Below are 15,885 nucleotides of genomic sequence, written 5' to 3'. Positions count from 1 at the left end.
ATATGGCAAAGTGATATTCATCTGTATAAAGTGTAGGCCTACATACATATAAAGTAAAGTATGCAGTGTGTGTTTGAAAAAGGCTCAGCATATTTATGATGACTATTTTATAATAAATATATATGACTAGTTTATTAACAACCGTCGAATTTTGGATTCACTTAGGCCTATTGGTGAGGATTTGTTAAATGAACAATTCTTTACACAAAACAAACAAAACAAAACAACAAAGAATCCATTGTGCAACAGCTCATAGGGGGATCAAGGTCTACCAACTGACAAATGGCTTCACATTCACAAGCCTCAGTAGGGGTGAACGGTCAACCAACCAGTATGGCAGTAAAGTGTGGTTAGCACGATGTTCCCCACAACAGTTACACTAGCTTGCAAAACTGGATTTCCAAATTCATCATGATACTGAGTGGGTTATCGGTCCCATACACTTGCCGAAATTTCATGAGAAAATTTCTTTCCCTATGAAGACTTGAACCAATGCTCATTCTATAACATAAGCCCAAGGCATGGCACGAAATACTCTACAACACGCAATATAAAAAAGAAAAATATATGTTAGAAAAATTACAGGAAAAATAACAATCTAACACTTAACTAAGCATTTGCGCAGTTCTAAATATATCGTCTTTTATAAGTCCAGGAAACATTTTAGAAATTCACCATTAAACTAAGCAATGGATAATTGTAATTCTTATACCGATAGAACAAGAAACTCTCCAAGTTTTGTTAGAAAAAAGGCTGTATCGCACAATTGTCATGGTTTGCCGCTAGCAGGAGGATAGTGAATTAGTTTTGTTAGGAAAAAGACTGTGATAATTACATTTTCCAACAAGGCGGGTATCCGGCTCATTTCCACAATGACATACAAGGCTATCATCACAATGTTGAATAGGATCTGTGGACAAGAAGATGACTCTTTAATGCGGTAGCCACCCAGGTTTCCGGATTTAACACCTTGCGATTTTTTCTTGTGAGGATTTGTAAAGGACATTGTTTTTGTACTCCCACTCCCTGCTAACCTTCAGGAACTTCGCGACCATATCACTGTGGCTGTGGCACTGATTGATCATGATATGCTGACATGCGTGTGGGATGAAATGGGTTATCGGCTAGATATCTGCCATATCAGCAAGGTGGAAACATTGATAATTTGTGAGATGTGTAAAATAAAAAAAAAGCTTGGAAAGTTTACCTTACATTTCTGTGTAATAAGCTAAGCAACGGATAATACATTTTATTTGTGGTGAATTTCTGAAATGTTTCACAGACTTACAGAAGACCTGGTATTTATCTCTACGCTCTTTTAAACTACAGACGACATTCAGGGTGACGATTATTGGCTGAGATATCTTACTTACTTTCAGCACCTAGAAACTGCATGAAATGATCGTACATCAGCTGAGGATTCAGTACTTGAAGAGAAAGTCTTCTTATCTCTTGCGTGAGTGCCAATAGCCACTGCCATGTTTGTTGAATACTTTCCTGGATTTGTACACCTCTAGGTCCAGACCACACATCAACTGCGTATGTTCGTGCTTGCTCTGAATAGCTCTGGAGTAAGTGGCGACCATGTTGTGCCCCCGAATATAGCTGGACCTAATGGAGACACTTGAGCATCAATGCAGTCCCCATATTCCTCTTCAAAATGAAAACTACTGCATTCCTAAACTTAAACTAATGCCTTCTGATCTTAATTTAGATGTAGATAATCATAATAAGAATTATAAATATACTTCTCCTCCTTCATAATATTTTCAATTGCAACTGCATATCCAAAAACTAGTTAAATAGGTGGACCTATAGTATATGAAGTGAAACATTAGGCATACTCCTCTCTTGCATTACCTTCACTTCTTTTAACATCTCATGCAACTTTAATAAGCAAATCAGCTTAATAATAATTACTATGTATATTAATTTTGAGGCAGAAAACAATTTGAAACTCGTGTAATCTATACCTGCAGAGCTTCTAAGCTTTGAGATACATGAAATAAAATTTCATCCATTCCTATCCAGGGCAGTAAATTGCAACAATCATTTGATCGTTCTATCAGAACAAGTACCTGAAACAAAAAAAAAAAAAATTAAAACTTAGCTGATGCCAGTTTTGGGATGTAGGGTGTTTCTTTATTTGAGTTAAAATGTAATTATCAGCTGTCACATGTTTATGGTTATTTTTGTGTGTTCCTAAATTTTATTCAAAGGTCGACCAATGGATGCAATTCACGATGTTGTGTAAACATTGGTGACTATAACTGTGCCAATCATTATTATCAATACCTATCATTTTATTACTGATGATTAATCATACAATATTTCACAAAGGCCAATGGGGCCTATTATTGATAATCGGCTACCTAGAAACTAGCAGAAGACATTGCACCATGGCCACACCTCCTTCACCCCTCTTCGTCGCAAATATACTTGTTCAACTGTTCGTAGCAGCGCTTCCTATAGTGCTCGGCAGAGTGCAGTGCAGCTCGATTAGCATTTAGTACTTCAAGTGGCACTAAATTACCTTGAATAATTACGCTTATTCATGCGTATTCATGATGTATGTGTAGTCGTGGACGGTGGTCATGTAGATTCCGAAGTTTTATTCTGATTGGCAAGTGTATAAACATTTTAGAACATGACCGCTCCCCTGAAACCTTGGGAAGTGGCGGGTGGAAATAATCGCTCTATGATCGCAGATCCAACTATGCAAAATGTCACGTAAGTTACTGTAGTTTGTTTTTCGAAATGTCAATAGATGCAGTTATTTAATGCTATAACATAATGTAATCATTTCGTTATAAACATGACCGAATTTCATGCATAACTTTAATTCTTATAAGTTATGTATGCCTATGAGCATTATCGGGCCTGGATCTGATATATGCTTATGTCATTTCTTTCAGAGATTCCAATAGGTTACAAAGTTCAACACCAATACCTGCAACACAAACATTGCCAAGTGGTACGCCTCTGAATGTAAGGAGAGTTCGGACTGCTCCAGCACCACCGCCTCGTCCACACAGGCAAATAGTGAGACAGAGTTATATTCCAGGCACTTCCAATTACTATTCACCGTATTCGTCATATGGAAGTTATGGAACTGGTTATGGTAGTTTTTCGGGAATTGGTGGTTATGGCAATACATACGGTGGATATGGTTCATATGGAGGTTATGGAATGAATCGATATGGATACAACTCATCAGGCAATGATCCTGAAAGCAGGTACAACATGTCAAGATATAGCGAAAGTGTCATTTATAGCAGATAATCAATTTATTACTATCCTATAGTAAAAGAATCCCGAATTTTTTGCTTTATAAGACTGATTTTGTATCCATTTTATCTTTGACATTTGGGTATTTGTAATATAAATGTGCTGTTTATATTCGAAAATTTCCTTTCAGGTTTATTCAGATGGCAGAAGAAAGTTCTCGGCCAGCATTCCAATCAATTGAATCCATTGTTCATGCGTTTGGGTCCGTCAGTTTCATGCTGGAATCCACATTTAATGCAATGTATAGTTCATTTCGTGCAGTTCTCAGTGTTGCAGAGAACTTTGGGAGATTAAGGACATTATTTGGACAATTTTTTTCTACTTTTGCTGTTTTCCGGACTCTTCAGTGGCTGTACAAGAAGTTACTATATCTAATAGGTAAGTAAAAGAACGCAGTGCTGTTGACATATTCCTACAGGTTCAGAGTGATTATAAGTAATAAATAATAATAAACGGAAACGCGCACAAGTTGTGCATATGACTATCAAGAGTTAATATTTCACTACTTAGTTACAATTTCACTTCACAGGTTATGATCCCGTGTAGGTCTCAATTAATGATTTGGATAGTTTTTTGCATGATGTGACGTGGTAGTGGTCACAGGCGCGTTCACAAATTCACACACGGATGTCTCGTTCGGATCGTGGTAGGTCTTCACTTTACACACTTTGTGGTGGTAGCCGTGTGTTGCCATAGAGTTCACAAAGTGGCGTAGGTCTTGATTAGTTTCCATCCATGTTCTATTTACCATGGCCTCAGTTGTATAAAATTCGGGCCAAATCTCTGTTGCTTTCTGTCTTCTTATTTCCATTTGCTTTTCCAGTTTCCTGTAGATGGCAGGCTATACTTAATCCTGAGGTCTTCCATTAGAAAGGTTTCCCTGGCAAGAACATAGACGAGTTGTGAGCGAGTGTATTTTGATACCACAAGGGCGGTCTTCAGGAATCGTGCCTTCACGGCCTCCATGGTTGATAGATCTTTTTTATTCCTAACTTTTCCCAGATTACAGTAGAACCCCGATTATCCGACACCCTATTAACCGATCGGTGGATTATCCGACTCTCTCTCTCTCTCTTTCACTCTCACTATCTTTTTTCGCTGCAGAACAAAATATGAAGTCCTATAGAGTTACTTGTTGGGGGGGGTTGTTTTTCCCAACTTATAAATTAGTCATTACCTGCTTTCAATGTAATGACCCCAAGAACTTCCACACAATTGTAAAATACGTTACCATTCAGTCCTTGTCCTACTGTTGAAGTGACCGTACTGTATAACTTATGTTATGAAAAAAGCGAAAATAATTTAGAGGTTGCGAAAGCAGAAACTTTATTCCATGTCGAATCAGAATATGAGATTGGCGTTACAGCTGTGCTCGATTTAATAAAAAAAAAAAAGAGAGAATAAATTGTATAAAGTACGAGTATCAATGTAAATCTACAACACGAGACCTCTATTCCTATGGATAAATCGCAATACAGCGAACGCCAGTAGGGAAAGTTATCCCCACCCACATGAAATGTGCATTCGACACAACACTAGCTTATCACGTACAATGTCTGTTGAGCTAGTAGGGGAAAAGTGGAAGGGTGGTTGGTGGAGCTTCTACGTTCGCTATATTGCGATTTGCCCATTCCTATATATTCAGACAGTAGACAACCATCACAAGGAGTTCCCTTGACCCTTAAAACCGGACATAAATTAGTTACCTTCTGATCCTTTAACTAGCATGTTAAACACAAGACAATGGAGAAAATTAGACATATATATTATGCACTTAATTTATGAAAATCTTTTACGGTATCGGTATGGATTATCCGATTTTTTTCGATTAACTGTTCAATTCACCCCTTTCATTACCATGGATAATAGAGGTTCTACTGTATTTCCATTCCATACGTTAGGATGGGTATGATCTTGGCATCGAAGAGTTTCAAGGCGGTTTGTAGAGATAGTCTAGATAAAGTTGTTATGTCGAAGATTGCCTTTGTGGCTGCCACTGCTGCTGAAAGATTTTACCGTTGTCTGGAGTGTCACGCCCAGGTATTTGAAGGAATTGACCATTTGGAGGAGTTCGCTCTTGTACCAGACAGAACAGAACTACAAAAGGCAATCAAGGCACTAGAGACCTGGGCTGACAAAAATAAACTTCAGATTAACGCCAGGAAAACGGTACAGATGACCTTCAGGAAAGGCGGAAGGGAGAATCCCCAAGACAGAATCCGATATAAGTAATAAATAAATAGACCTATTTGAGGTTGGCATTATCTATAACCTAAGTTAGATCCAGAATATTAGAATTTTTGAACGGGATATATCATTCAAAAGTTATTTGTACAAAGGACAATTCACCCAATTTCCAAGATTCGTTACTCGAAAGTGACTGCACTTAGATATCTCGAGATATGTAACAAGGTTAAGATATCTCGAGATATGTGACAAGGTTAGTGGGTTAGTTGAGGGGATATCTAATATATAAATGTTGTGAAAGTTCACTTACTAGTGATGCAATTCAAGGGAATAGAAAATTTAGAGACAAAAACGATAATTTTAAAATTCAGTGTTTTTGTCCATTTCGTGGAATGACCCTATATAGTATTAAAAATTATACTTCTAAACAAGTAAATGTTTACGATTAGAAGTACTTCCATTCCTGTCTCTACAGGAGTCACTAAAAAGAAATATAAATTAAAGGTGCCAAAGAAATTTACCTGCAAACTCAAAATCTGCAAGCGATCTTCGTGCTGTACCACTTGAATTACGTATACAAGCAGGGAACAGTTCAAGTTTTATGATAGTTATGATGAATATAAAGTTGATTGAATAATAGTGTTTGGTTCCAAATCCTATTTACGAATATTGTCCCATTGTATACTTTGCTACATAGCACTTTTGAGACAGCATCGGATATAGGCTATTTACACAGTATCTATCCATGGTGAGTATAGAGATAAAGCACTTTTTTATGTATGCTCTTCTAAAGAATAAAAGATGGGACTCCTACAAAGTTATACTAGTCAGTCATATAGCAATGCTCTGATTGTGGCTGGGATGTTCCAGAACAATCTGTTGAAATTTCTGACTTTGAAATAAGTATAATCTCAGCATTTTTGGAATATTGTGGCACATCCATGCAGTAGGTGTTGAAGAGCATGAAGATTCATTTACTAAGCAGAAGTATTTGAACCGTTGAAAACAGTCTCGATATTCTCGAGAAGGATCTCAGTCTCTAATTAACCCTACTGGAGTAATTTATAAATCAACACTGATTTCAAATTTAGTTTACACTGCACTAAAAACAATGAGTGGCGAGTTGACTGTTCTTTGCAGTTTGTTGATTAAATCACTATATTATTTTAGTATTTAAGTTATGCTGTACATAACATTTGAAATAACATTTCAGTGGATACTTAGTCATTGTGGTATACCTGGAAATGAGAAAGTCGATAAAATTGCAAAACAGGCAACATATTTGCAACCAAGACCTCTTCCAAGTGATATCTGTATCCAGTGCCTTTGCTTCAGTAAAGTCTCATTTTATAAACCTATGGATCAACAACTAGCTCTCATCTAACAAAGAAAAAATTTTACAGTCTGTACAAAAGAAACCAAATGACCTTTAAATGTACAAGAACTTGCCCAGACATGTTCAAACATTTTTAACAAGAGCCATAACAGGTCACATTGTACAATTGCACCTACACCGATTTCACCTTTCTGATAATCCTATTTGTCTGTGGTGTAATAATCATGATGAAGATCTGGAGCACATTCTTCTATACTGTCCATCCATAAACCACAAAAGAAGTAAATTAAAATCATCAATACCAGTTGCAGAAGACACAGCTCTGCAGTATGACTACACCCCAACTCTGGCTACTAGCAACAGGCATCTATAATGAAAACCGATCAAAATATCCCTCATTTCTCATGAAAAACAAAAACTGAATAGACTACAGTGGATTATAGTGGACTTTATGTTGTCAGCAAACAGTTGGATACAGTAAGAAGTTTGATTGATGCTGTACATTTTTGTTTTATATGGATAAGGTTTTAGTTAAACTCCATTAATTAAGCAGTCAAAGTGAAGAATATCACTTTGGAAATATAAGTGATTTGTCGTGATCATGTGTCCGTGCCAATGTACCTTCCAAGATCAAGTCGTCTTCTGATGCTGTGTGCAGATACTGAGATTGTTATTTGTGGATTTGCGTACACTGAATCTGAAAATCATTAACTTTGTGAGTATTTTGTATGTGTAAAAAAAAACTGAGCAAGAAAGTATGGTCCTAAGTAAGTTAAAGAGGTACTTGAAGAAGAAACACAGTCATTTAATAAGCAAAGATAAAACCTATTTTAGTTGTTTACTCTCTTCTCAAGTAAAACAAGGCAAGTCAATGAAGAAAATAACAATTGCAGAAAAAGCGCAAGTAGCAAGTGGTATAAACTATACAGCTCATACAAAAAAAAAAAAAAAACATAATATCAGTCCTGTTTGTGACTTAATAAAAATACTTAAGAAATGAAGGAAACAACAATGAACTTCGGAAAATGTGCAGCGCATTTTTATAGTCAAGTTTACCATAGTTTTATGATATGGAAAAGAGCTTATTTCAGAGGAAATAGGGGAGGGAAGTACAGTAAGATAGCCTATAAGGTTTTCCATAAAAAAAATCTTACCCTCCCTCCCCAAGCAAAATCTGTAATGTCGCCCTTTACTAGAATGCATGGCTGCTTCTGAATCATCAAATCCAGTGCACTAGATACCAACCACCAACTTTTGTGAAATGGAAGAATGCAATCATCTCTTATAAGTAGAATCTTGTGAAAGTGATTTTATTTTAATACACAGCTGCATTCATTTGTTCATAAAGTGGCAGAATGGAATATGCCTTCGAAAAACGGAAAAAAGACAAATTACAAAAATATTACATAAAAATACATTATCATAAAGATTTCACGAATAAAACGGCTATTGTTAGAATTTGTTTAAAACTGGAATTACTTTTTCTCATTATTATACGAATTCACGTTATTTCGCGATCAAAAATGCGTTTTTTGGGTTTATGGGAAGAAGTGTTAACTGGTGCAAAATTTGGCAAAATGAAGCAATTTGTATTATTGCGTCTCGCAAATTTCATGGATCTCTGTTTTAAATGTGCAATAATAAAACATACATATTCAAAAAGTGATTGTGGAATACAGTTTTTGTGATTTATATTAGTTTCAAGTAGATTTATTTATAGTGTGAATATTTTTGCGATTAAGTCCCTATTCTGAGAGATCAGTCAACAAAATGGATTTAGCCATTTATTATGTCCGCAAATGGTGAAATATCTTTCACCTTCCCTTACCTTAAAGTGAAGGTATATCCAACTTTTGAAACATCGTGTTTTTTATATTTTAACAGCAATGAAACAAGTCCAATCAAAACTCTTCATGAATAAAGCACCACTGTTTTCTTCTCTATTTAATATGTTTTGTATGTTTGTGTGTGTGCAGGTTTGAGGAGAGAGAACCCTACAAGGGAAGCCATTTGGCAGCAAGTAGCGGCAGCTGGAGCATCAGCAGGGATTGATGCAAAGGATTCTAGAGCTTCGTGGCCAATACTCCTGTTCATGGGCATAATGATGAGTGGGCCATACCTCGTGTGGAAGCTTGTGAATTCTCTGAATGCTACGCAGTCAATAAATCGTAAGTAAATCATGCCTTCTCAAATCAGATGACACTGGCTCTGTGACCTTTTGTTATCATACTTAGCAGTGGTCAATTGAGAATATATTTTTATCAAGTTATTTGCGACAGCAGATTGAATTTTTATGCTCCATTGAAAGGATCAAAGTACTTGTCACTGTTTCTGTTTTGGACTGTCACATGGCAAGTTGAAAGTAATCTCTCTTGATGACACTAATGAATTCTAAAATACCTCGCATGGTTCTAGGATTATTTAGCTTGCTTGTTTTCCTCGTATTATTTGGTGATGTGATACAGGGCAGTAAATTCCTATTCCAGTAGCTGTACAGAGTAGTGACTTATGAAGGAACGTGAAATGATAAAAATACGAGAAAAGTGTCTTAATCCATCAACACTTAAATTTCAACTTTATAAGACTTGAACCCAGATCTGTAGCATGGAAATTCAGAGCGTTAGCCATTCAGCTAAAATGTAATGCAGTGGAAAATGATTTAAGTAAAAGTTTTAGTTTCTACCACACATAACAAAAGCTGATAGGGCAGCCTATTTTTTTTTCTATGAAGCATAAAGAGGAAGTACAATGCTGCAAAAAGAATCGCTGTCGAAATTTTCCTGAAAATGCAAGTTGTCAGCATTGCTGATTCAGAAAAAGCGGTCTTAGACTTGCCATCTGTATATCTGCCCATCAGTGTATAATTTCTCCTAAATTATTGGATGAATTTTGTTCATATTTAATAGGAGAATTCCATGGGGTTGGAAATAGAATTGAGACTTTTTCGAGATGATATTGAATGATCTCAGGATTTCTCTGACAATGAAGCAATGCATTTATGATAGATAATTTTGTAATAAGTTCCTTGAATTTATTGTTTTTAATTTTATAAATTCGGAAATATTTATGGGTCGGACATAAAACACAAGAGACTGATTAATGCACAGCATATTGTTTGAAGTCCACGTGTATTATATTTATTTTCTTAATAATGTTTTTCAATACTTCTTTATCAATTTACCATCAATATAAAATGCGTGTTTTGTTTGTGTTTAAAAGTGGAATATCTTGTCACATATTTATTTTTTTGTTTGTTGGCTTGTTCATGTTTGTTTAGTGCAAAAGTATCAAAATAAAGAAATATCCAAATCTTCCACTTACTATACATATTAAAAAACCTGTTTGTACATCAGCATGAACTTAAGTTCTGAAGATCATAATAGACTACGATTTTAATAATTCGAGTGAAGGGTTTGAAAGATATAACAGTTGGAATTTGCGAATTTTACGAAAATACGATGAATTTAAACCGTTTTAATTTGAAAACTAGTAACTTCTGATGCCTCAAACTTAGCACAAAACATTATATCACAGTTGCCTACAGATACAAAATGCTTAATTTTATTTAAAAATTGCAAGGCATAGTTTCCTTATATTTTGGACGATTTGAGATGGAATAGCCTATATATGAAAATCAGGTACGACATGGATTATCAAATTTTCTCGACTAACCTTCTTCAGTACAATGGCTAATTGTGTTCTACTTTGTGTGCATGAGTAGGAGTTTTGTTGTCATAGTTTATTATAAAACTAGAGAATTCCTGACTTAATACACAATCTTTCTGCCAACAGCCTACAACCCAAAGGAGTGGAAACTGAGCAAGGATGTGAGCTGTTCAGCTGTCACTCTGTATGACTTCGCAGCTGCCTCTGACAAAGAAATCAGCTTCAATGCCGGCCAGTCTCTGATGCTGGCACCACAAGAACTGCAGCCACGTAATGTCAAGGGATGGCTTCTGGCCACAGATGACGGAAATAGGGTGGGATATGTCCCATACAACTACATAAAAATCTTTACAACCAGAACAGGGTCAGCTTCTAAACAAGCCTCGAGAATTCACACACATCAAGGTAATGGACACTGTTGGTCATGAATTAATTTGAGGTCATGTTCAGCAGAATTTACAGACTATAAAAATTCGTGAACTGCTCCAGTGTTTTTTTTAATTTGAATCTCCAAATAAGAGATGGTCAGCATGTCGATCATGGTACAGACACCTGAATTTTCCAAGTAACATACCGTGCATGCTCAGTGCTTACTGTTTCTGGATCTGTACAAATTTTGGTCATCATAGAAAATGCTGGTCATTAATCATCAGTGGTGTAGCGTCAATGTAAGCTAAAAAACTTAGCTTCTCCAGTTAATAATAATTTCATAATAAACCTGCAGTTTATGGAGAAAATTATTTATTAATTTTAATAGAATTTATATTTACGCGTTAAATATTGTGATGCGGCAGCTCAGGATGATTTGTGATGCAGCAGTAAACAAGAAGCCTGCACACACCAGCTTCCAAGCAGACTGGTTTCTTCTGTGTAATCCACCCCGCAGATTTTCCATCCCTTTCTAACTAAACTACCCTAGTCGCAAGGCTCACAAGAAGCCAGCTTTAACATTTAAAATAAGTAGTTTCCGAGTTATTCCTTTTCGTCAGTTGTGTTCAGTTGAAGTGTTAGTGTGCATTGTGGCTGATATAATAAATAATGAGCGAAATAACAGTTCCTGACACTAATTTACTTGAATTTTTTTTAGGACAATTGTATTATCAAGACTAAATTACGAACAAAAGTGTGATTTAAGAAACAAATGACAGACTCCCTTGCTGTCAATGAAGGACACAACCAAAAGACAGACGCATACTTACGTAATGATACTAATATTGTGATTTCTCTAAGTATGACAGGGAGTGAGCTAATGTTATACGTATACATGTCTATTTGTTAGAGATATGTGTGAACTGTGAATCATATTTTACTACGTATCATTTGAGATCATGCCTTATTGGTGTTACTTACGATGCTCCAACCAATCTTCGACTGCTGACTTGAAATTGACTACTATTTATTTTAAGACTGTATTTTTGTAATACGTTTTCTCATATTGCATGAAAGACAACTTGAGTTAGCTTCCCCTGCTCAAAATTTCATGCTACGCCACTGCTAATCATTACAAATATAAGAAATAACTTCATATTACACGTGTAATTAATATGAACTTCAGGTGTACCCAAGAAAATTTTATAGCCTCCATTTTATGTTAGTAATGTTAAATTGCAAATACAGTCAACTCTGGATATAGTAAACCTAAATCATTGGTTCCGACCCGCATACATTAAAAAGTACATTAATATTTCCGTTTATAGTGAACCTTGTATCCTGACAAATTCTTATTTGAAGTCAGACCTTCTTGTATAAAATTGAAAGAATATGTTGAGAACAACATTCTAAGTTTCTTACTCCTTTTGTCAAAGGTCAAAGGTAGGATTAGTGATTCCTAGGAAATGAGCTGTACTGTAAATCCAGACAATGCATGACGACCTTGCCTCACTCCACTGTCAAAGGACATTCTGTTCTCAGATACTCTACCCTACTGGTATTTCTAATCCTCCACCGTCAAAGGATTGCCTTCTTTTATTAAAAGGAGATGACATTATGTCCAGAGCATAAATGAAGGTAAGATTTCGATGGCTTTCAAACTCTATCAACCCTCTCCCAGTTTTCGGGAAATTGCAAAGCTGAGTATGCAGTCACACCATAACAGCGTTTGCATTTCTATCTGATCCAGTGTTCCAACAGGGATTGTACTGTATAAAAATGTCGAAGCGTGAAGTGTTTTCTTTGGAAGATAAGGCGAATATTATAACTGACATTGAACGTGGTCTTTCACAAGCGGACTTGGTTCGACAGCATAGTAAATCAACTGTGAGTAACAGTATATAGTGTAATCCATTCCACAAAAATGAAATAATTTATTTTCTTGTTCAAAATTTCATTCAGTTCTGTCATTTAAGGTTAGGGGAGAGACACTTCAGATATAGTGAACGAAATATGAAAGTCCACAGAGGTTCACTATATCCGGAGTTGACTGTAGTAGTTTTCTGCTCCTTGCAATACATGCAAATCAGTCTGCAGTGTTAATAATGAACAAATGTGATAACCATAAAATTATATTTCACTCAAAATGTAGTCAAAAGAAAAATCATTTTAGACCTAGCATCGGTAGATAAGTACCGGTACTCAAATTTGAGAAAGTGCAGTGAAATACTACAGTCATGCTTCATTTCCTCATATTTATGAGTCTGAATTTTTCTATCTGAAAGTGATAAATAATAAAGGTCGTTCCATTCCATCAGATTGATGCATGGAAAAAGTTCTTGATACCGGCCCTTACCCAATATTTGCCTCGTAATTTTCAGTAGTTGAAGACTGAAATGTGGATCAAGATGTCATGTAAACACTTATTGGTATTTTTGTATTTTTATTGTATGTTATTTTCAGGTACATTAATTTTGTAAAATTTTTATTTCACTAATCAGTTTTGCTTGCAATGTTATTTTAAACAGACATGAATGTAAAATTAGGATGCAAGATTACAGACAGTAGATTATAATTAGAGTCCTGCGTTTGGTTACCTAAAACTTCCAAGCAACCCGCAGCAGTGTAGGTATGTGTGGAGTATAGATCGACAGCACTCAACCCTACTACACAGTTCAGGTCTACTTTGAGTGAACATGCGAAAACAAAACAAAGCTGGCTGCTTAGAGATCAGTGCTCTAATAGAATTTGGTAGCCAGCACTTCATTAGGAAAGAAGAACATGTATTTTATCAAAAAGGAGAAATTTTCAATTTTAAACGCTTAAAATATTTAGTCATTCATCGTAATGTGTACAGACTCGTGAAGTATGCACTCATAATTTGTTTTATTTTAAGTTTGTGCTGACATTTATGTTTTTTTCATTTAATAATTCCATCCTTAATAATATAGGAACATTAAATCCAGATGTTTGAGATGGACAGGGCTTGTAGCATGTATGGGCGAATCCAGAATTGCCTTTAATTTGCGAGAAATTATACACTGATAGGCAGAGATACAGATGGCAAGCCTAAGACCACTTTTTCTGTATCAGCAATGCTGACAACGTGCATTTTCAGGAAAATTTCGACACTGATTCTTTTTGCAATACAGTACTAATTGTAATTTTATTGTTGATATTGTAGTTGGAATCTCCTGGTAGAGGGGCAGAGAAGGCCTGACGGCCTTATCTCTACCAGGTTAAATAAATAAATACTACTACTACTAAATACTACTTCCTATTTATGCTTCATAGAAAAAGAATAGGCTGCTCTATCAGCTTTTGTTGTGTGTGGTAGAAACTGGAACTTTTAATTAAATAATTTTCCACTGCATTACATTTTAGCTGGGGGCTGGAGAGGTAGATAGAATTAAAACATAATACAAAAACATTTACCGAGTATTATTTTATTAAAAATAATTATGCAAATAAAATCTCAGCAAACATTCATAAATAATTTCAGTCAATTAATAGGAAATTATCCAAATGCTTTCGAGAAACAAGACTGCTTATCACAGCATCTACAGAAAATCAGACTTCTGACTCTGAGAAAGGCAAATTTTGCAGTATTCGGGGGACAATTTAAAACTGGATTCGATAAAACAACCCAAAATTATGAACTCTCATGCAAGCCACTGTCAGGAGAGACGACCACAAATGTCAATACAACCTAGTGGTGTTATAATAATAATAATAATAATAATAATAATAATAATAATAATAATAGAGGTAAAGTAATAATGTTAATAAACATACTTCAGGATTTTATATTAACATTATATCACAGTCTAGTATATACAGTTGCGAAGCTCAATACGTAGTAAATATGCAAACATTAGATAGTTGCTCACCACTAGGATCACTAATATCGCCTCATTACAGGCAATGCAAAATAGTACCGTCACAGTCTATTGTTTCTAGCACCCTCAAAACTCAAGCTTCGTGACTGTATATAGTAGACTGTGATTATATGTTGTATGTTCCAGCACCACCTGGTACAAGTACTCCGATGGGACCAGTGACTACACCATTTGCTCAACACATTCCACCAGTGGTTGGACCACAACCTGATGGTGATGCTCAGCATCCACCACAAAGCTCCTGGATTCCCCCAGACCACGATCCGAATGGAGTTGTAGTTGTGAATTCAAGGCCTAATAATCAGGATCCTTTTGCTGGAATGCCACCATATTAGTAATGACAGAAATAAATATATTTTCTATTGGTTGAATGACTTCCTTCAGAACACGACCACCTCATTCCCCAAGAAATATGGACATATTGACATTGTACCTGGATGAAATAGAGATTTGCATTCAATATTTCTCCATTTTGCCGAATTTGAGAATTTCTTTGCATTCTGTTAGTTGCAAGTTCTGATTATCCTTGCCTCTTGTATTATTTTTTATCTTTATTAAAGCTAGGCTTATGCAGCTTCCTTGTTAACGGAATTTTGTGCAATGTTGCAGTCATACAGGGCATTTTCTCTTGTTTGTGGCTATTTTAGGTCAAGGAGCACAGATTTTTGTGTTTATATATCAGTGAGTACAAATCTATTCAGAAGTGGAATAATCAAAATATAATTAAGATTACGCATTTAAAAGGAAATTCACGAACAAAAATAGTGGTGTAAAAGTTTGTACTTGAGGTTCACTGCTTAAGAATTTATCCTTTTAATATTATATTTCTGCTCCAACATAGTATTCACAATTGATTGAATATTACATGACACCAGATGAAAGTTGTGTGCTGCAGTCAGTGTGTGTGTGTGACAGAGGTAGAGAACAAAATAATGTGTGTATAACAATGGAAATTTAAGAATATATTTACAAGCTACAATGACGGTACTACAGTTGACATTTCAAAGTTATACATTTAGCAAATTACAGTAAAAGGATTAGGACTGTTTGTAGTTTCTTTTGCAACTCTGTATGTTTTTATAAGTTCAATGTATCTATGTGAATTTGTGTAAGATATTTATTAAAGTGGGTTGAAAACTA

General features: G+C 35.5%; 2 protein-coding genes across 9 annotated transcripts in view; one reads left to right on the top strand and one right to left on the bottom strand.

Moving 5' to 3' along the window:
* LOC138695959 (reticulon-4-interacting protein 1 homolog, mitochondrial-like) overlaps nucleotides 1–2,471 on the bottom strand; it is a 56,903-nt gene extending 54,432 nt beyond the window's left edge. For 7 of the 8 annotated variants that reach the window (XM_069820379.1, XM_069820373.1, XM_069820376.1 and 4 more), the window contains exons 1-3: nucleotides 2,373–2,471; nucleotides 1,974–2,078; nucleotides 1,374–1,611 (exon numbers count right to left, since the gene is read on the bottom strand). In XM_069820379.1, the coding sequence (XP_069676480.1) occupies nucleotides 1,374–1,611; nucleotides 1,974–2,021 (286 nt within the window). In that variant the 5' untranslated portion in view covers nucleotides 2,022–2,078; nucleotides 2,373–2,471. Of the gene's footprint in view, nucleotides 1–1,373; nucleotides 1,612–1,973; nucleotides 2,079–2,295 lie in introns of all 8 variants that reach the window. The other variant, XM_069820374.1, reaches the window with a different exon arrangement.
* Nucleotides 2,471–15,885, top strand: Pex13 (peroxin 13). Its single transcript, XM_069820386.1, has 6 exons — nucleotides 2,471–2,730; nucleotides 2,916–3,236; nucleotides 3,419–3,666; nucleotides 8,788–8,979; nucleotides 10,604–10,882; nucleotides 14,872–15,885. The coding sequence occupies exons 1-6, from the start codon at nucleotides 2,648–2,650 to the stop codon at nucleotides 15,078–15,080; spliced, it is 1,332 nt and encodes a 443-aa protein (XP_069676487.1). The 5' UTR covers nucleotides 2,471–2,647; the 3' UTR covers nucleotides 15,081–15,885.

Source organism: Periplaneta americana, chromosome 3, assembly GCF_040183065.1.
Source record: "Periplaneta americana isolate PAMFEO1 chromosome 3, P.americana_PAMFEO1_priV1, whole genome shotgun sequence".
Classification (NCBI taxonomy): domain Eukaryota; kingdom Metazoa; phylum Arthropoda; class Insecta; order Blattodea; family Blattidae; genus Periplaneta; species Periplaneta americana.
This window is presented reverse-complemented; position numbering and strand designations above follow the sequence as displayed.

Bases quoted from the DNA above. Each gene is read 5' to 3' on its own strand.
- Pex13 (XM_069820386.1), top strand. From the start codon at position 2,648: ATGACCGCTCCCCTGAAACCTTGGGAAGTGGCGGGTGGAAATAATCGC. The intron at 3,667-8,787 runs GTAAGTAAAAGA...GTGTGTGTGCAG, and splicing joins GAAGTTACTATATCTAATAG to GTTTGAGGAGAGAGAACCCT. The intron at 10,883-14,871 runs GTAATGGACACT...TGTATGTTCCAG, and splicing joins GAGAATTCACACACATCAAG to CACCACCTGGTACAAGTACT.